Source organism: Genypterus blacodes, unplaced genomic scaffold, assembly GCF_046128005.1.
Source record: "Genypterus blacodes isolate CSIRO-AG114 ecotype Tasmania unplaced genomic scaffold, CSIRO-AGI_Gbla_v1 ptg000070l_1, whole genome shotgun sequence".
Taxonomy (NCBI): Eukaryota; Metazoa; Chordata; class Actinopteri; order Ophidiiformes; family Ophidiidae; genus Genypterus; species Genypterus blacodes.
The window spans coordinates 342,106-363,372 of record NW_027466880.1 but is presented as its reverse complement, the minus strand read 5'-3'; the positions used below and the strand labels follow the sequence as shown (position 1 = coordinate 363,372).

At 42.6% G+C, this 21,267-nt stretch overlaps 2 protein-coding genes across 2 annotated transcripts; both read left to right on the top strand.

The window, feature by feature from the left end:
• Positions 1–1,008: 1,008 nt before the first annotated feature.
• LOC143005378 (insulin-like growth factor-binding protein 6) lies at positions 1,009–3,193 on the top strand. Its single transcript, XM_076156776.1, has 4 exons — positions 1,009–1,472; positions 1,873–1,901; positions 1,999–2,118; positions 2,206–3,193. Exons 1-4 carry the CDS (start codon positions 1,151–1,153, stop codon positions 2,317–2,319), a joined length of 585 nt encoding a protein of 194 aa, XP_076012891.1. The 5' UTR covers positions 1,009–1,150; the 3' UTR covers positions 2,320–3,193.
• Positions 3,194–3,716: 523 nt separating this feature from the next.
• On the top strand, positions 3,717–9,397 carry LOC143005281 (phosphatidylinositol 5-phosphate 4-kinase type-2 gamma-like). The gene is made up of 10 exons (XM_076156589.1): positions 3,717–3,882; positions 4,039–4,136; positions 5,213–5,309; positions 6,035–6,184; positions 6,773–6,919; positions 7,204–7,242; positions 8,285–8,398; positions 8,476–8,731; positions 8,897–9,000; positions 9,122–9,397. Exons 1-10 carry the CDS (start codon positions 3,733–3,735, stop codon positions 9,200–9,202), a joined length of 1,236 nt encoding a protein of 411 aa, XP_076012704.1. The 5' UTR covers positions 3,717–3,732; the 3' UTR covers positions 9,203–9,397.
• Positions 9,398–21,267: the final 11,870 nt, after the last annotated feature.

The following is a 21,267-nucleotide window of genomic DNA, read 5'->3' as shown; positions in this document are numbered from 1 at the left end:
TCACTGTCAATATTATTGTACTCACACTGACATTGAGCTTAAGTACTCATAAGCTGGGTATTATCAGACACAAATTTTACATTATAAGAAGTCCTATTCGATGTTTGAGATCCTGAGTTCAACTTCAATGTGTGTTTGTGTGACGGGCATACAGTGGAATCTAGGGTGGGACTTTTGCTCTGGGCTATCAATGGCTTAGTCATTCCACCTTAAGTGGCACTCCTTTAGTTTCTTGCTGTGGGCTATTTCCATAAAATCTTCATCCCTGCAGTTATGAAGTGTAAACACGCTGTCAATTTCAAAAAAGTGCTTTTGTTATTCGTGAGTGAAAGGTAATTAAATTGTCAAAGGATACAGAGTGAAGTAATGGAGATAACCAATTGCTTTTACATATTATTACTTTAACTGAACTGCACTACTCTTGCAGTAGGTCTACTATCTTCAAGTCAGTTTTTCACTTGTGTATTTATTTTACAGTTATGATCACATTTACAAGACAATATTGTCAGTTCAGTCAGTACTCTTCCAATTTAATTTTTCTGCTTTTTTTGGCCAAATTGGTGTCTGTAATCCTGGTTTCCACTGCTTTCTTCTAGCTCTACTGAAACAGCCTGATTTATTATTAACAGTATAACAGTGTTGTAAGAGTGAATATGATTATTTGCGGTTACAGGATTGGTTGATCACATGCAAACATCAACTTTGGAAAAAATATATATCAATCTCAGAGGGAAAAGGCAGAGCAATGGAGAAGTAAATGCAGCAATCTGTTGTGATTTATGCCGGTGTAGAAAACATAACTATTAGGCAAGATGACAGATAACAAATGGTATGTGTGAGTGTGTGTGTGAGAGAGACAAGGGGAAATGGGGTGTGCTCAGCCATGTGGAAATGAGAGGGAAAACTTTAGATTCTCCATCACGTACCCTCCCATACCTTTCCCCTCTCTGGTTTTGGCTCTTTAAAAGCTGCTGCCAGTGGTGTCTGTCAGTCTCATTATCGCTTTGTCTTAGCTGGAGGGAATTCCTACCTACTTCAGCAGACTCGACTCTGTGGATCTTCATTAAAACAGAGGGAACAGAAGTGAGAATAAGGAAGCATCACAGAAATAAATCAACACTTGGCTCCTTCCCAGTTTTCAGAGGACAGAATGCAGCGTGAGATGCCTCTGTGCTTCAACATCCTCGCACTGCTCCTCCTGCAGCCCACTCTAACAACACCACCGCCGCTGACTGCTGTGACTGTAAGCAGAGGGTGCCTCACCTGTAAGGGGACTCAGCCTTCTACGAATGTCAGTGTCACCGCTCTGGCCCAGGGAGAGCCATGTGGGGTCTACACTCCGAGCTGTGCTCATGGTCTACGGTGTTCACCTCCAGTGGACGAACCGCGGCCCCTCCGAGCACTGCTGGAGGGCAGAGGGACCTGCAATGACACCAACAGGATCAACCCAACTGATCAGATCCTCACAGAAGGTAAGGGTGACAAAAATGGCATGATTCAGTATTTTGGGCATGGTGTTTGGGTTACTCACCTGCTTTGACATGTTATGTTACATCAAGTTATCTCTTCCTATAATGTGATCAAGAGAGAAAATATGACAAATTCAGTTTGGTTCCCTTTTTCATGGTCCAGTTATGTGAATTAAACCTTTGCATGAGTACAAGTGATATTATTTTTCGGTTTAGAGAAGAGAAACATCACAACAGAAGTTTCATTTATTATGTATATTTTTATTATTATTAATTACCATAATCCAAAGTGAGCTATTGTGGAAAATGTCATCAAAAGGTATAATTTCTACTGATCTACGCATTAAAGAGGTATTACTCAGTGATCCATGTTAAACTCTCTTGTCCTTATTTGATCCTGTAGCTCCTGCAACTACTGAGGATCCAGAAGAGGTAAAACATCCTCTCAATCTGATGTTTGCAGTATAAACTGTACATAAACATATACCAAGTGTGTTCTTATCTCTAAAGTATCTCTCTTCTCCTACAGCCTCCGTGTCGTAAACTGCTCACTAACCTCATCAAAGGTCTTAACGCCCATTTATTTCAGTCTCATCATGATATCTACATGCCAAACTGTGACAAGCACGGCTTCTTCAGAAAGAAGCAAGTAAGTATGCGTAGCATTCATCTGAAACATAGGAAGCTGTCTGTTAAGGAAGTTATGAGTGACGTCCTGACGTGTGTGTTTGTGCAGTGTTGGTCGTCTCGGGGTAAGCAGCGTGGAAAGTGCTGGTGTGTGGATGGGAATGGCATGCCACTGCCTTCTTATTCTAACAGCAAGGGCAGCCAGACATGTCACAGTTCTTGAAGCCTGGGCTGAAGCAGAGGAGGCTTTAGCTTCATCACCGATAAGACACAGACGGAAGACGAAGGAATAACATGCAGGTGGTCTCACGTTTCATTCTTCAGCAGCTGAAAGCAGCTTTCATCATTGAAAAGTCAGCAGCACGTCTGTGTACTTGCGCCCTCTACTGAATGTATTAAGACTCTACTATTAACTCTCAAGATAAGAACTTTATATTGATTTCTGCCCTCTGACGCATCTGCTTATATAAATAAATGACGATGTGAAATTAAGTGTCACATTGTAACAAGGCAGATTTGCATTACACAACAATGCAATCTTTTTTTTATAGCTGTTACACAAGATGAACTAAATGTATTTGATTTGGAATTTTGTATTGCTGGAGCACTAGCATATTGTGCATTATAAAGTATAATGAAGTCTTTTGATATGATTTAGTACGAAAAATATTGTACTATATTTTGTACTATATTTATGTAATGTCAGTGTTTTTATTTACACTGTTATAATTATTTTTTACCGTAAACCACTGTAATTATGAGACTGTAAATGCTGTATATAATCTCTAGATGTCACCCTATTTATGTGTCCCTGAAGACAATGCTCTATTTATGTTACTATAAATGTTATGCTCAATAAGTAGTTGTCAAATAAGTTATCAGTGCTTGCCTGAGAGCAGATACATTCTTATTATTGTTATTATTATAATTATTATGGCATTTATTTAAGAAATTCGCCTCATCATCTACAAGATGAAATTATTTAAAATAAAATGTTTGAGAATACTTTAAAAAGTTTTACCTGGGTGCAGATCCAGATGTGGATGAGAGTTATGCTGGCAGACACACACATGGGCAGATACACACACACTCCTTGTCTTGGGTTAAGGGTAATCAACACATTGTGCTTCAACAAATAAAATAAAATATATTATTATTACGCTGAGCATTTTTAATCATTTCTTTTGAGTGGGTTAAGTTAAATAACCTATATAGAATCATGAAGAGTAACTAATTATCAAATGGAAACTACTGTATAGTCAACAAACTCCCCTTCAATCCAATATTGGAGGATTCATCTATTATTAAGTGATTTCTTTGAATATTGAGGGTTCTTAAGCTCTATTATATCATATTATAAGGCATTTGCATCACTAACAATAAGCTTTATTATTTATTATCAATAATTTTGGGTCAGTTGACATTGACACTGATGTTGTTGTTGAGTGACGCCCTGGCCACAAAGCGTGTGCGGGTCAAACAGCGCCAATAGCTGCAGTGACCGCAGGGAGGCGGACGCCAGACTGCTTTACATAGACGGCTGCTTTACTCCATACGGAGTGACGTGCTAGTTTCCCAGAGGCTACAGGTTGACTCTTTACTGGCAGGAATCTCATCTGTGCTGTGCGGGAGCGACATGTCTTCCCCTAGCGCCTCCTCCAGCTCCATCAGCACTCTGGCCCCCAAAAGAAAAACCAAGAAGAAACACTTTGTGCAGCAGAAAGTCGAAGTTTTCCGAGGCAGCAACCCGGTGCTGAGCGTGCTGATATGGGGGGTCAATCACTCGGTAGGTACGACATGATGGTCAAAATGTGTGTGTAGCTTGAGTTTGATATTGATTGATATGTGTACGTGTGTGTGTGTGTGTGTGTGTGTGTGTGTGTGTGTGTGTGTGTGTGTGTGTGTGTGTGTGTGTGTGTGTGTGTGTCCCAACCCCGATCAGATGAATGACCTGAGTCAGGTGCCGGTACCTGTCATGCTGCTTCCTGACGACTTCAGAGCTAACACCAAGATCAAAGTCACCAACCACCTCTTCAACAAGTACGTGATCACGCACCAGCCAGCATCCTGGCATTCACACACACCCACTAACACAAACACATGCACACACGCACACTTTATTTATGCCTCTGCCTGTGGTTATCACAAGCTGCAGAACACTCTGGAACAGGAATAAGGACAACAATGCTACACCAACACCAACCAAACCACACTAAGAAGCTCTTATGGAGAGTTAAACACATTGAACAAGGGGAAAGGTTTACAGAAATAGAAATTTAAACTGGTCTGTGTGTCTCAATGCAACTAATCCAAGACTGCTTAAGGGGAAAAGTGTGTACTTTATTATAATACTATCTGAGTTGAGGGAAACTATTGCTAGAAAAGTGCCAGACAGAAAATAGCTGAGTAGGTGAGAGAGAGAGAGAGAGAGAGAGAGAGAGAGAGAGAGAGAGAGAGAGAGAGAGAGAGAGAGAGAGAGTAAAAAGGTTGAATCACTTGTGCATAAAAGAGTCTGACAAAGGATGTCAAAATATGAGCAGTGTACTGTTATTAACATTCTGGGTGACAGTTTGTGCTGCACACTGCGTCTACAGCTTCTATAGACTTCACAAAAACCAAGTAGCTTTCCATAATCCTTTAATCCAGCCAGGAATTCAGGTGGTGTTGAGGATTTATAAATATTGTTTTTCTCAAGCAGAATTCTCTTTTGTGACATTTTATTTCACATTATTATTTGAACATGACCATTGAACTCAGCACCAAGTATTGGGCACAGGGTCTGGTTTCCCTGCATCCTTCTAAAATACTCTGATATGAACTGTAGCTACTTACTATTAAACGTATATACACACAAGCGCGCGCGCACACACACACACACACACACATACCATAGACATTTCTGCTAGAGGTTCTTACATATAGGAGGACATCGTATTTTTTGTTGGATTATATTTGTACACCAAAGTAGATTTACATTTGTATTTTTAATGTAAAGTATAAAAGATGATTTGATGGAGCATTTTAGTTCCTCTGCTTCCGATTACAATGTCACAGTGCCATAAATCATCCTGCACCATCGTTATTCTATTCAATAAAAGTGTCTTTCTGCCCCACAGAGAGAATCTTCCCAGACAGTTCAAATTTAAGGAATACTGTCCCCAGGTTTTCAGAAACCTCAGGGAGCGTTTTGGAATCGAGGACCCAGATTACCAAGTATGAACATGAGCACACTGCCTGCGTACACACCATTTGACTCATGTTTGTTTAGGAAACAGGGCACAAAACAGGTGGAGTCAACACGGGGAAGGAGGTAAACGGACATATTCAAGCCAAACTTCACAAACAAAACATTTTACATTTAGCAGTTTGATTTTCCCCCCCTGTCAATAAATACAAGACCATTTATTTGCATAACCCCAATTTCTGGTTTCTACTGATGTGTGCCCGTCTCCATTTGCATTCCTTTGTCTAATATTTGCATGTACCAGGTGGCACACACACAGTGTCATCGTCTAATCTGCTTTCTACACATTTGCTTAGTGCACATTAAGTGAGGGATATACTGCATGGGTTAAGTTAAGTAAAATAAGATGTTTCTGCAGACCTGTGGGAGTATTTTATCATAAGCAGGATGCAAGGGGCCTTTACGTTACAGTGATCCAGAATTTGATCCCTTATACTCACACAGGTGGCTGAAAATCTGCCTTAACAATCAAATTTGCCGCTTTTGTTGTGATTTGCATTTGTAGGAAAGCCAATGTTCCATTTATTATGGGGTAGAGAAATTGTGAAGTGAACTATCAGCCAGTCAGTCACTCTTAACATGAATGTTTACTCGTTAATCAATCACTTCAGGTAGGTTTTAGCCAAGCACGTAAACATCAGCAACAGGCAGATATTTTGCAAAGTTCACGTGTCATACTCTCCCTCGCCACTAGGTGTCACTGGCTCGCAGCCCTCCAGTGAACGATGAAGAGGGAGAGGCCATGGGGCTTCTGCTGCTCTCATACGACCGAACGCTGGTAGTGAAAGAGATCTCCAGTGAGGAAGTGGAGGAGATTCATAATATTCTGTCAGAGTATCACCAGGTGAGACTGAAAAACATTAAAACACTTCTTATCGCCGCTTCCAATTTGTGTGCATGTATTAAATCTGATGATGTCATTTGGGCCAAAGCTTTGTCACACTATCTTCTGTAGATGTTTTGTTTATACAATGATTTATATTTTTAAGGTTAAAGAGAACTGTGCTTAGCTGCTGCTTTGCTTTCAATGGAACTTGTATTTTCAGTGAAGACATTAAAATATCAAATTTTATTCACTTAAGGACATATTATGTATTTGCATTTCAGTTGCTAGTTAATCCATCACATTAATGAATAAGCATCATTGGTGTTGTTAGAAACCTGTACATGGTAAATTACAATTTGTCACTCAATCAACCATGAGAGTAACTTCCTGCTGATAGAGATTTAAAGACTTTACAAGAGACAGGGAGCTCCCAAATGCACCATTGTTCTGGATTCCGTGGTGCTAGACTGTCTCAAAAAGAAGATGTGTCTTTGTGGATCCACATCCTTCAAAGCATCCAGCCCCTGGGTTTGGGCCACAGCTGTGTAGTTGCATCATTTCATTCCCCGTCATCCATTCTTCAGTCACTTTCTTCCCTCTTTCCAGCATGTTGTCACCTGTCATGGCAGCACGTTGCTCCCTCAGTTCCTCGCCATGTACAGAGTCACAGTAGAAGGCGAGGACACCTATCTGGTCGTCATGAGGAACATGTTCAGCCACAGTCTGCATGTACACAGGAAGTACGACCTCAAGGTACAAAGAGTCAAACTTTCACCGAACTGAACTTTGTTACTCTGGAATTTTCTTGATAACTGTGGCTATTTTGGTTCAGTCTAATGAGTGAAATCTCCGATGTTGATTTAATGCCCTAATTACCTCAAACGATCTGTTATAAGTGCATTGATCCATGACCAATCACATCCAGCATTATGTAAGACTTTATGATCGATAACAATGAGTCACCGTAACAGCTGCAGGCGTAATGATGTGCTCAATAGTGAACAGTGTTAATGCTGTTGTCTCTGTTCTCTCCTCAGGGCTCTCTGGTGTCTCGAGAGGCAAGTTTCAAAGAGAAGGTGTGTTTCTGTCTCAGGGTCGTTTTTGGTCCACATTCCTATTTGTTCACGCTGTCAGACTGCTGATATCATCAAACAGCCACATCAGTCATCCCAAAGAGATGCGTCATGTTTAATGCGATCAACAGCCAAAGCGGGTGTTACAGTAACAAATGACTGACAGCCATATATCTGTATTAATTAAAAGTCATTTGATGACTATATGCAACCTAATCTGTCCGTCTTAAAGTCTTTGATAATGTGTCAGCCACCCTGTGTAGCAGCACAATCCATTGTGTTGCCAAGCTCTGGATCCCTGAAGCCTGTTCACTTTGATGTAATTAGACTGCAGATGATGGTAACAGGATGATGAATGAGGTCCTGCAAGGGAAGCTGGAGATCATTAGACCTGCTTAATTTTAATAACCCGTTCAGAAGCCTCGTAAAAACTGTGGCGAGTTTAAGCCAAGAAAAAGAGGATGCAGCAATATGACCTGAAGCTTTAAGAGGGAAACAGTAATGTACCAAGACTCATGCAAAATGCTGAAATGATTCACTGCCTGAGAGGTAATTTAAAGGCCCCGCATATGCTTCTTACATCCAAAGACCGTCCTTGACTAAGTCTCCTGCTCTTTGTTTGGTGATGAATGAGAAAGGTGGTAGTTGAAATGGCAAAGTCAGCCTGTAGGCGTGAGCTGCTACACAAAACATCTGAATGGAAGAGGTTCAGCAGCTCTCAGCTTTAGTGAATCCGCCGCACATCTCAGCTGTTTGCTCCGGTCTGACGTGCTCTGTCTGTACCTGCGAATGCTATAATTCACTTGATGGAAATGTGTGATAATACTTGCGATGCTGCACTGAATAGCCCGTACAGATGCAATTTGATGATTAGATTCATCAGATGGAAATGAGTCCCACAGAGCATTTTGCATTAACAACAACTTCATATTCTGTGAGGGAAAATGTAATATGAATAAATAAATAAATGATAATATTATTGCATAGTTTAATATTGATATTTCAGGCTTAAATGTAATTTATTTGACCTTTACTCTGTTCCAAGGTTAAAGAGCTGCCCACGTTTAAGGATGTAGACTTCATGAATAGCATGCAAAAAATCTATGTGAGTCCTGAGGAGAAGCAGAGGCTCATGGACAAACTGAACAGAGACATAGAGGTAAGAAACGCCTCCACCAAAGTCTGTCCCCCAGTGTGTGTCCTCTCTGTCTCACCACCGCCTCTCCTCCCTCGCAGTTTCTGGTGCACATGAGGATCATGGACTACAGCCTGCTGCTGGGGATTCATGACGTGGAGCGGGCTGAGAGGGAGGAAGACGAGGAGGACATGGAATCCTCCTATGAGGATGAAGAGGAGGAGGAGAACGACCTGACACCCGCTCTTCACTCCACCTCCCCTGAGGGTATCGCCGGATATATGAACTCCCTCAAACCTTTGGGCCCTGGGGAGTTCGATCCTTATGTGGACGTGTATGGGATTCATTGCGCTGCAGGTGAGTTCTGACTGAGTTCTGATAAATATGATAGCCATGTTATCAAAGTCTCCCACTGTGACGCTGCTGCACTACACAACATCTCAAGCTGCCTGTTACATTTTTTGTGTGCTGATCAAGATCACACACCGACTTTGATTGTGACTGGCTGTTGCTGTGTCGCAGGCGCGCCGCAGAGGGAAGTGTATTTTATGGGCCTCATTGATGTGCTGACACAGTACGACACCAAGAAGAAAGCCGCTCACGCTGCCAAGACTGTCAAGCACGGGGTGAGTGAACAGCGCCATTTAAAGCGGGAATGCTTAACGCCAGCCGCACATCCGCTCACATGGAACGTGTGAGAGGGAATTGTTGTCTTCATTTTGCTTTTTGTGTGCTCCACATCCACAGACCGGAGCGGAAATCTCAACGGTTCACCCCGAGCAATACGCCAAACGATTCAGAGAGTTCATCACCAAGATCTTCGCCTAGATCTCAAAGACTCACACCCACACTGGCTGTCAACACAGAAACACCACCAATCACACTTTCCTTCGTCTCTAAAGGGTTAATGTTTTTAGTATTTCTTCTCCATAATATACGAGATTATCACACACACACACACACACACACACACACACACACACAGACGCACGCACACACGCACGCACGCACGCATGCACGCACGCACGCACGCACGCATGCACACAGACAAACACTACTACTATGTGTTTGGCAGCAAGAGACATGATATGAATAAATTGGTAGTGAAGCCATTGATTATGTTGTTTATGAAATATGTAATTGATTCTGATATGATTCTGAGCTATTAAATTATATTTTCGACAAATTCAGGAGGCTGCTCTTCTCTTTAGCGAATCTCTTTGGTGGATGCAACGCAAACACACACACGCTTGATTCGTTTGAGGCACCACAGTGCAATAAATATTAAATATTAAACAGTAACAATGTCAAGAAGCTTTTATCTCCAAAAGCTGCCCCGTGTTTTAACTTTATTTCATATTAAAGGCACGAAAGGTCAAGTAAAGGAAGTCTAAGAGTGTAAAAGAGCCTGTGTTCTTTTAACTCCGAATCTCTGAGGGAAGGCGATCGTGTTTGTTCTTATTTTGTCCCCTCCTGTGTCCCAGTCCTACTGGCATACATTCCTGAAACTACTTGTTCAGATTATCACGGGGATTTCACGGGAGTATGGAATAATGGGTTTATTTAAGAAAATAAACAAAGGTAGAGAAAAGGACAGGACGCTGGGGAACACACAGCTCCTCTAAATGGATCTGTGACACTTTTAAGTTTGTTTACATAAACCCAGAAGGGCCACATACCCACACACACATACACACACTGCAGCCTTGCCTTCTGTGTTTGAGGCAGACAGATAATCAATACATTCTGAATGCAGCACAACACAGAAGATTGTTTTCTATGATTCTCTGTTTACTTAAACTTGTGTCCTCGCTTCCTCTACAATACATTTCTCCCATCTGCGTGAGAAACAAGGAATTTAGGAAAACTGCTGAGTCAGATTGTATATTGAAGAGTCGTTGTTTTGTTCTCATATATGCACCAAAGGATTACGGTTATGGCCAATGTAGATAAATAGTCAATACAGTAAATACAATTTCAGCCTTAAGTATTGAATAATGGCATTTGTTTAAAGAGGCGTGTAAGCTTTCTCAGATTCTTGATGGAGCAATCAAAATGTACAATAAATGACCGGTACAGAACAATGTGTTAGCAATAAATCCTACTTTTGTGATGAGTTCAAAGTCCAGAAGGGTGTTGATTTAACTCTAGAAGTCATATTTACACGGTGTAGGTTTCTATTCCAGTTTAACGGAAGTCCTCGCTGACACTACAGCTGATATGATCGACATGGTGTCACCATGTGGGAGCAGAAAGGGCTCCTTTTGCAGTGTTTGGTCTGTGAGGGTCCGCTGAGCTATTTCAAAGACATCACAAAAAACATTGCAGCCATGGCAACAATTCAATTCAGTTCATTTAAGGAATAAAGCCAGGGGAGAGCTGCTTTGGGCCGATACGTCCTCACTGAGGTACACAACCTGTGAGGTAACGCTCCAGAGCTGTGCAGTCGTTAAGCACAGGTTCAGCCTTGGGCAAGTTTATTGTAATTACTCCTTTTTTATGATCCACCATTATGTGACTTCACAAGGCTTTTATATATAGCTGAATTATGATTGTCAGTAACACTGTTGACGAAATAGAAGCTCTTCTTAAACACACAAGGTAGACTCCCGATTTCTGCAATTTTAAAGGCTTTCAAATATAATTTTTAATCAAAGTAATACTAACTGCTGATGGTTTCCATTTAAAATCTCGAAGTAAAATGAGCCGACCACTTCAGCCCACACAATGACATCATTCCGCTTCAATAGCTCTGGCTGCTGATTGTCACCGTTTCATGGCTCACAGTGCTTATCAGCTCCGATTTACAGGGAGTAACATTAGGTGCTAGTTTGGTCATATCAAAGCCCAACAAAAGGATGTGAGAATAAATAACATTGGCTGCTGACAACAGGGAGCACACTTTCTGTTTGCAGTCCATTAAAAGTTTATAATCCTATAAAATAAAAAGTTCATTTGGGGCATTTCAAGCTCAACAAAAGGATAAAATGATTGTGAGGTGAAAATAACATCGATCCTGCTCCTGGTCCTGCTTTGTATTGTTTGCTGAGGTTATAGATATGAATATGAGCCATGGTGAGGCTGTTGGGCAGTTCCATAAATGTGTGAAAACATTCTCCCCTCTCCGTGATTTGTGGATTTGTTCCTTCATGACTTCCCATGACTGATTGAAATCAAATGCTTATGTACATGAAGGGCACACTGACCGAGTATTGGTTTAATTTCACGCTTATTTGAGGTTTTCACAACAATTTCTTTCAAGATTTTTAATGTTAAAAGGTGAAATATATTGATTTTATATAAGTTGTCAGACTCAATCCAAGACCAACCATTTTGAATGGGATTCAGTGTTGTGTTATGTTGTGTTGTTATTCCCACACATTTATTTATAGAATGTGCTAATGACATACTCTAAACCGATACAGTCTTTTAAGGCCAATGCAGTCCTTTTTAGCCCAGTATCTCTTTGCTTTCACTGCTTTCAGTCAGTAAAGATGTTGTTTGGGTGTAAGGTTCAACAGGAAGACAGGCCGTCATCTCCCACTGGCCAACTCAGGCGTCACTATGAAGCCTACAGACGCCCGGAGGCTAAGGCTCCCCGCCCAGCTCGGAACCTGAACTCTATACGTCCTCCAACGCACTGCGATGCTACTGTGGACAGATGCTGGGCTCTGCTCCTGCATTTTTATCAGCTTGTGTGGGAAATGTCAGAAAACATGACCCTGTCCTAACTGAGAGGCAGACCCTTAAGTAAAAGGTCACGTCACTCAAATCACAAAAACAAGACTGTATTTTCTCCTCATGTGCTCCAGCCTTGAGACATCCACTGAGACACTTACCGCCAGTGGATATGGATATCTAGCACAGTACTTTTCTGACCTTTGAAAGGGTTGAAATCAGCCAAGAAGTAAGTTGGATCGCTGTGAATCCACACAGCTCACGACACAGATGAACACACACCTCAAACAAAACACCACACAGCCTGGGCAGTAGCCGACTTGTATTGGTTATGAATGCACGTGTAGAAAAAATGCACATGGGGAAAAGATCCTTACATCACAGACGTATACACTCGATGAGACCAACAAAAAGAAAATACATAAGGACTGTTTTTACGTTGAGTTTTAAAGTGTCAGTATGTGCAACATTCCTCTTGTTCATGTTCACGCTCAGCCACTGAAACTGTCATCAGAAAAAAAGGCTTTAGAAATCAGAGTTTCTGCCAGATTTACGACTAGAATCTATGAAACCATCTTTTTAATTTTAGATACAGCGATAAGGTTTAATACTGGCTAAATAAAAATACCCTGGCAGTCCATCAGAATGCGGATGGAGCGTATAGATTTTGAGATAATACATGATAGCTTTTGAAATAATTATACAGTCTAATCACTGTCCTCTAATACATTCAGTCAATATCAAGGCATTTCTGCTGCTTGCTCACACTTCATGTCCGGGTTCCCTCTGCAAATATGAATGCACACATCCTATACAGTGTTTAAGTCGCACTCACACACACACACACACACACGCATACACACGCACACACAGTGATAGAAACGTAAGTTACAAATCTCCGCCCGTCTGTCAAAGAAGACGCTATCACCGAGACGAACGAGAGGATGTCAATCTCTGAACAGCTAAGAGTAAACCTCTGAATATTTATACACAAAACCAACTGTACAAATCATACAATAACGATCAATAGTTATTATAGTGAATAGTAAGAAAAACAATAGTTATTTTGATTATCCTTCAAACAGCCTCCTAAACCGTTTGTTTCATCAACGTATACATTGTTATTTCTGCGCCATTCAATGCGTGGGTGACAGCGTGTCTCACTTTCAGTTTGCAAAAAGTTAAATCACTGTCAAGGACTACAAACATTGATGTCTTTAACACTGGGATTTGTCAGGAGATCGAGACGGATCAAGACTGGAAAATAGAGACACCCAAACTATCAAATTGTAAAATTATTGCAGTTCTTTATACGTCATATAGGCCTTACGCTCGGCTAAGCAGTTTGAGGCAAATTTCCATTCCTAACCGAACGGAGAGCAAAGTGGAATCTCCATGTACTGCGTGATGATGAAACGTGAATCATATCAGCTGGTGTACAGTGCAATACATTGCTATTCGATTTTGGGATGCCGTGTTCTTTGTCTCGTTGTCTCTGAACAATGTACAGCCCAGGAGTCGTGGTGATCACACAGTTTTGTCAGTAAAATTTCTCATCGCGTTATGGTCAAAACATTCTGGCAGACTTGAATATGCCTGCGTCACTAGTGGCGACTGGGCCGATGAACACACATGGCCTTTAAAAACCTCATTTGGCTTCAAGAGTGCAAGATTTGGCAACCTATTCACAAGTCCTCTTGGTCAGTGTGAACTTACAGGCTTCTTTACAGCACACACTATGAGAGCAAAGCCACTTGTTTAATACAGTACACACACACACACACACACACACACGTGCACACACACACACACACGATACCACACCACGTTTTGGATTATGACACTGTTCTTCTGGAGGTGCTGTAACTCAAGCTGGTGCCGCCGCTCTTGTGAGAGATCTTGAGTGTCGTGGCAACAGACAGGCTCGGTGTCATGGCAACAGGGAAGCTGGATGTTGGGGCTGCGGAGAAGCCGCCCGCGGTGGCGACGGAGGGGAGCGGCTCGTTCGGGCATCCGTACTGGAGCAAGATGTCGACACACTGCTGGCTGCCGGCGCTCCGTGCCAGAGCCAGAGCCGTCTGGCCCTGCACGTCCCGATACCTGACCTCACAGCCGTACTGCAGCCAAGAACAAAAGACAAGGGATTAGATTAGCTTGGTCCACTATTCAAGCTGTTTGGTAGGCTAAATGACAACTTGAATGTGATGACATCAGAGAAAAAATGGCGTGGCCTTGGTTCAGTGCCAAAAAGTGATGAGTCAGCCTGATGGTGGCGCTAATAACCACTTTCTTCATTTGAGCAATAGCTCATGGAATCAAAATACACATTTTTGCCTGGATTCCTCGGCCACGCCCCCCAGCACCTAACGAGACTTTCCACCAAATTTAAGCAGTTTTTCTTTGTGTGGCCTCCTACAAATTTGGGCCAATTGTTGCAAATGTTACATGTCGGAAATCTGGACCAAGCTGGACAAAAGTCTAATCTAATTTGGATAATCCTTATCGTTTTGCTATAATTGGCTGCCAAATCCCGGTGGGCGTGGCCCATCTCTTGAATAAATGAGTCTACTGAACTAGACATGGGAGTCATGAGCACCAACCTGATGGTGGTGTTGTCACGACAACACTCACATTTTGTGAGTAACTTTGACTCTGGACATGATAGAACAGCCTCATAACATCACACAGCAGCTAAAAGATGGAAACACACCCAAACAAGAAGCTGCGTCATGACCACGTCGGCGTGCTGACAGGCAGCGTGCAGGGCAGATCCAGGCAGGTGGAGTGCAAAGCGAGCCCTGGAGGTAAAGGCCAGGCTGAGTGGGGCATTAATGTCCTCCTTGGTGCAGTGAGCCAGAAGCAGTAACAGTTTCGGGAGGTTGTGCTCCATCACTGCCAACAGTAGGCGGCCTGATAGCGTAATGTCTGGGTCTTCAGTCGGAGTGGGAGGAGGAAGCAACGCCACAAAGAGCTTCTGCTCGTATTTGGCTCTGATCCATGACTCCCGTTCCTCTCTGACAGAGAAAACAAACAACAGTGATTGATCAGTCAATGAACATCTTCAATCATTTATCCTCTGTTATCCTTTCTACATCATCATCATGTCAAATGTTGGCTGAACCTCACAACCTTTATTACATCACTTCTCCTCCGTAATGTCTTATGCGTCATCATCCTTACCGGGTGGCATCTGGTGACGGTTTTCGCCGACCCAGCGTCCGCGCCTCCCAGATGCTGTTCACCATGTGGTTGCCAATCGCGCTGAGAACCAACGTGAGCTCTCGCGGCAGATCATCCAGGTCCAGAGAGCGAACGCGGGACAGGTGCGTTCCCAAGTTCCTGTGGATCCCAGAACACTCGATGCAGATCAGCGCCCCCAGGTTCAGACTGGCCCAGGTGGGATCTTGGAGACAAGAGGATACGGGCATCAAATCAGATGGCTACTTCTATTTAAAACAGACTACAGGCAAAGAACTGGCAGATTCCATGGTGCAATTGTGAACATATTGGATGTGTCTGAAAGGCGTGAAATTCTGTTTTGGTTAATTCTATGGCAGTGCCTTCAGCTATTGTGCCAAATATTATATTCCCAAGAAGCATTGGGCCTGTAAGTGAAGTGAAATGTCTCTTCACATCTTGTAAAATATAGACATAAAGTCATTGTACATCAGTTGATAAAATCTTCGCGTCTATGATCAACATTCAGGAAATACAGAGAAATAATGATTCTCTCTGAGAGCTGCAGCAACATTTCAGACAATAAATTCACGCTAGAATGGAACGTTTCTAATCGGTAGTAACATTGATATAAATAATTAATCACCAATAAATCATTCACAGGCAGTGTATTCAACTGTGGCTCGCAGTGTTTCCTTATTATCGTTTGCTGTCGCCAATCATTTTTGTGATTTCATCGTCTATAATTAAACGCTTTAACTCTTACACCGTTGTGCAATGAACATCGGTTTCATTACTCCACACAAAGCGAAGTACATGCAGAAGATCAAGAGGAAATGTTATTATTGTGCCTGAACGTGAACCTTAGAAACCAGTACTTTAACATTTTGATTGCTGTATTAAGTTTTGAGAGCTTTTCCTTGCACCTTAAGAGCTCTCTGATTTTCTTGCTAAATGAAACGAGTGAGCAAAGAACATTTGATGGTTTTAAAGCAGAAGGCTTTGTGCTTCACACAGCTGCTCTATTTGATTGTACACACACGTACATGGTTAATTCTTACATCAACATCACACAGACACAGAAATGTACCAAAATCCAGACAGGAGTACGAACACACAGCTTGCAGTAGGATGGGATTTTGATTGAAAAAGTCGACTCACTGGGAGCGTCACAGTCCACGCAGAAGTTGTTGCCCTTTGCATTGCGGATGGCGAGCAGAGCCACGGCTTCACTCTGACTGTACCTGCGAGCCTGAAAACAGATGCACCGCCGCGTTAAGGTAAACATTCTGCATCATTATATTAGCAGAGATAATTGTTCAACAGATAACTGAAACGATTCCGTGCTGGTGTGCAGCTCCATCTCTTGCTTCACATCAGAAGCTGTACAGTACCTCAGTGGGTAAAGACTGTTAGCTTGACATTAACTGGAGCTGAGGCGCCTTCAGTAATGATCAATCACATTAACTTCCCACATCCACTTTAAAAGCAGCAGTTCCCTAATGGGCTGAGAGGAGAGTACAGGTCGGGTTCTCTTAAGCAAAGCTGTCCCCATACACAATATGATTACACTGCTGCTCTCTAAATGTGTTTCCATGTGTAGATGACACTGAAATCCTTGTTCCAAAAATGTTCCGAGTGTAACGACACACATAATTTATTTTAGAAGAAAGCAATTCCCGTGTGATTTGACCAAACTACAGTAAGCTGCACTCCAATACTATAAGTGGGTTTTCATTTTGCCCAGATTTCCCTAGATTAAAAAGGCTACATTCTATTTGAAAGAACTGCTATTTACGTTCACATGCAAACAATAATAACACTACTGCAAAATCTGTGAGAGGGCATTTTGCATAATTTATCATAATTGTATTAACATTGTCGAAAGAAGAGTGTGAGGTAGAAACAGGCAACTTTTCATTCACACACTGCGTAACCTTATCTGAACCCTACGTGACTCTGCTCACACTGTAGCCAGCACTTTCATTTGGAGCCATAAAACCCCACCAACATATAGAAAAAGATTTATGTGCACGCTACAAAAATGGAATTGTGTGCAACTCTGCCAGCTTTGCACCGGCACAATAGAGCCCATAATGTTTAACAAGAGCAATAGAAGATGAAGGTGCTAATTCTTTGTTGCACACGCTCATAAAGCAGCGCATCTTGCAGGGAATACAGTGGATCTGCTTTCATGTTTCTTGCCTTGTTCTTGCTGCTCTCACACAGCTGCAGGCTGGCCAGGATCTGACTCTCAATAGCTTGGACCCAGGAGTCCCTCTCCTCCACACTGTGGGCTTCAAAGTGCCACGTCTGGCCGCTGCTCGACACGATCAGGAAGTCAAAGTTATCCTCGTCTGAAAAACACAAACATATTTGTGTCAGACACGCGAGGATCAGAGGCAGAGATGTTGAAGTCAGATGGAGGATCTCAAAGCAGCACTTGTACTACCAAACACATGTAAAACACTTGTGTGAATACATTTCTCACAGACTATTCATTCACTCTCTGACGTGTGAATGAACACAACAGGGCTGTCAAACAAATGAACTCTGATTGATATTGTTGGGACATGTTGAAGAAATGGTTCACTCTAGTTGCAATAGAATGAGAGGCATGGAGGAAATGCACATGTTTTGTTTATGTGGAGCTCAAGGTTAAAGACAATAAGACATTTAGAGCCAAATCCTGAGCTTATTATTATTATTCTTACTATAAGAATGTTTTAAATCAGTCATGCAGATGAAAACTCAACCAAAACAAAAGATGAATAATTCTTCTTTTCATTCTCTATACATCAATGTCAAATCAATAATGGAGATGTGACGTGATGTGAGTTTCCCTCATGCAACAGGAAAGCACAAGGACAGCAAGACAAAGACTGATGTCTGCACAGCGTCAGTCAGACTTTAAGAACGTACAGAATATCGTGAGAGGACAACATTACCTGTCTTGCTTACGTTTCTTAAGCTACCAAAGCTTTTAAGTTTCCACATTTTGCGTTTTGCTACATGAAAGCAAACGTCACAGAAGAGAAAGAGAGAGCACAATCGGATTCAGAGATAAAAGACAAAGTGAGAATAAACAAAATAAATAATTCATTTTTACATCTTTTATTTAATATGACAATATGAATTTTTGAATAAATATACAATAATTATTACAGCCTTTTATGTTCAGGGACTTTCTGAATATGCAAACAAAGCGTGTTGAGCTTTACCATCAGCTTGGCCGACGGTCGCGTCTCCTTTCTGGTTCATGCTCTTCTTTCTGCGATGCTTCTTCCTGTCCGTCACTGGGGAGGAGGAGCCTACGTCTTTGGTTGAGGAGGAGCTGGACACGCCCTCAACAGCAGAGTCTGGAGCAACAAGATCACAGGAAAACGTACTAAATCAGAATACAGGTCAGTTAGGCAGTAAGTATGAATATACAGTATATGAGTGAAGTTGTTTCCCTCACCAACACTGTAAGCGTGGTTGGACAGGTTGGAGGGGCATCGCTGCACTCCTCTGTTTCCCCTCAGCAGCAGAGCACCGCCCAGTCCCTCCATGTCCTCCACCTGCAGGAGGTTGCTGGCACTCACAGGGACTAAAGAGGTGAAGGAAACCAGGATTTAATTGATATGTACAAGTCATTTTAAGACGTTTCCAGTGCGCAGAACTCACATGATATGGTGTCATATTAAATTAGATCAGAAAATGTTTAATACAAAATATCATTAAATATGTTAACATGCCAGAGAGCTGCATGGCATGTACAGGGTTAATATCTCAAATGTTATATTGTAGGATACAACTCAACCTGTGTAAGAACCATTTGTACTGTTTTGTTTTTTGCAACATTTCACTTAAATTGTTTTTTTTAGCTAAATCAAATAAATAAATAAAAATCCATTTACGGTTCATACATTCAAATGAACCTTGTGTTGTTGTGTAAAATACAAAAAAAAAAGGTATATATGAGAGATCTTTATTCTTTGACCTGGGCCGACTCCCTCGGGTCCCAGAGCGTCTTTGACTCGCCCGTTGAGGCCGGCTGCAGGTCCGCAGGCGGGCACAGCGCGAGGCGGCCGCTTTCCTGGCACCTTCACCGTCACCCGGAGCAAATCCATCTCTTTCCCGGGAGCGTTAAGCATGTAGTCCTGCCGAGCCAAACATTAGCCGTTAGCATCAACCTGCAGCAGTCAGCTTGGTGTTTGAGCCTTGTAACAGCATAATGTTTCACCCTCAACGCTTTCACTCACATTAACACTGGAGTGGTAGGACAGTATGCCGTCGTTAGACAGCGTGACATACTTCTTCTTCCATTCTTTGTTCAATGAGCTCCCGCTGCGTTTCATCAAGATGCCCTGGTGGAGGTGACAAAAGAAGAAGAGAGAATGCTCGCGGCGAATGTCTGTGTGTTCATCTCACATTTTGGCAGCATGACTGCAGGCTGCCAAAACACCCACAATCCTTTCATTAGGCCAATGTGAGAGATTGCAACACTTCATCACTCCACCAAATGAAAACAGCCATCACACATTCAGGTTGAAGTGAGGCCTGCAGGTTATGTATGAATTAGCATTGTGTGTTCCTCTGCTTTACCTGTTTAATGGGAATGGAGCGTCCACTGCCCAGATCCCCCTTACAGTCTGCACTCCTTCTGTTTGAGTCGCTGCCTCTCCGGCCCTGGATGAAGAAGCAAAGCACAGACGTTTTTGGCATTAGACCAAGGGTATAAAAAAACTTCAAGCTATGGCATCTTGACATTATAGAAACCGATAGATGATGGATGAGGAAGCTGACAGAGAAATGATTTATAGCAGCTATCAAAGCTCTCCTTATGAAATACTTCTCAGTGATGCAAGGAGAAAAACAACATGCTGCTTACGCATCGCTCCTGCCTGACCCTTTAGATAACCTGACCGGTACGTACTGCGAAACGGGACGTGCGTCTTCGAGTGGCACTGCGGACAGACCCGGGGGTGGCGCTGTCCTGTTTTTCCCCTCTTGCAGTTCTGCCGATCTCTTTGTGACTAATCACAGGAGTGGACGGAAGCGAAGATGAGTAGTCGCTGCTCTGGCCTCCGTTGCTGGCCTTGGAGGAGGAAAATGAATAGAGGGGACAGAAGTGTGTGGCTGTGAGGAAGGAGAGTTTATACAAAAGCCTGACTGATAACTAAACCATACAACACACTGTCTGTCAGCACAGGGTGTAGCTCCGATGTCAGGAGGTGTTTTACCTGTCCAGGATAGATGCCTGACACTGGGGTGGAGCCTCCGGAGTGACTGGGAGAGTTGGGGAGGGATTTACAGGAAGCCAGTAGAGCAGCTTGCTTCTTTGCTGCCATGATCTTCTGAGCAGCTGTGGTATACAAAACTACAAGTTAGCCTTACAAAGACCTTTTTTTGACGTCTATCGCTGCAAAGCTATATAATGAATCACAAGTGTGTCTGTGTCAGGCTATGAAAGGGACGTATACCATCGGTGAAGACCCTGTTGACATTGAGGCCGTATGTAGCGCAGGTTTCGTAGTAAGTGCAGCGCCGCACGTCTGAGCAGAGCTGTCTGGCTCTTGCATCGTCTATTACTCTGGGGTTACTGCTGCTGATCTTATCTGGAGAACAAGCAATCACAAATACAATTACACCTCACCACTGTCAGCACAAAGGTTCGCTGAAGAAACTTTATGTCTCTGTGTGTGTGTGTGTGTGTGTGTTTGTTTGGCTATGTTTTTGTACCCTGAGTGCCCACTACAATGAAAGGGATCTCAGTAATGGGCCGGTGGATTCCCAGCTGGCTGTAGATTTTGTAAACTTCCTGGAAGCTGGCTTCATTTTCCAGACTGAAGACCAAGATAACTGCATCCACCCAACTTGCAAACTGAAGAGAGGAAGAGTAAAGCTCGACATGTCTGGATAATTAAGGCTCATTTATGCGTAGCTTATTTAAATCTCAACCCACCTGAGCACTTGAAAGTTCAGTTTCCTCTCTGATGAGCAACAGGTGGCTCAGTCCATCCACCAGCACGTCCTTAACGTACTGCCGCCCTGGC

Excerpts from the sequence above, each read along its gene's own strand:
- LOC143005378 (XM_076156776.1), top strand. The coding sequence starts at position 1,151 with ATGCAGCGTGAGATGCCTCTGTGCTTCAACATCCTCGCACTGCTCCTC. Across the intron at positions 1,902-1,998 it reads CTACTGAGGATCCAGAAGAG|CCTCCGTGTCGTAAACTGCT; the intron begins GTAAAACATCCT and ends CTTCTCCTACAG. Across the intron at positions 2,119-2,205 it reads GCTTCTTCAGAAAGAAGCAA|TGTTGGTCGTCTCGGGGTAA; the intron begins GTAAGTATGCGT and ends GTGTTTGTGCAG.
- LOC143005281 (XM_076156589.1), top strand. The coding sequence starts at position 3,733 with ATGTCTTCCCCTAGCGCCTCCTCCAGCTCCATCAGCACTCTGGCCCCC. Across the intron at positions 3,883-4,038 it reads TATGGGGGGTCAATCACTCG|ATGAATGACCTGAGTCAGGT; the intron begins GTAGGTACGACA and ends AACCCCGATCAG. Across the intron at positions 6,920-7,203 it reads ACAGGAAGTACGACCTCAAG|GGCTCTCTGGTGTCTCGAGA; the intron begins GTACAAAGAGTC and ends TTCTCTCCTCAG.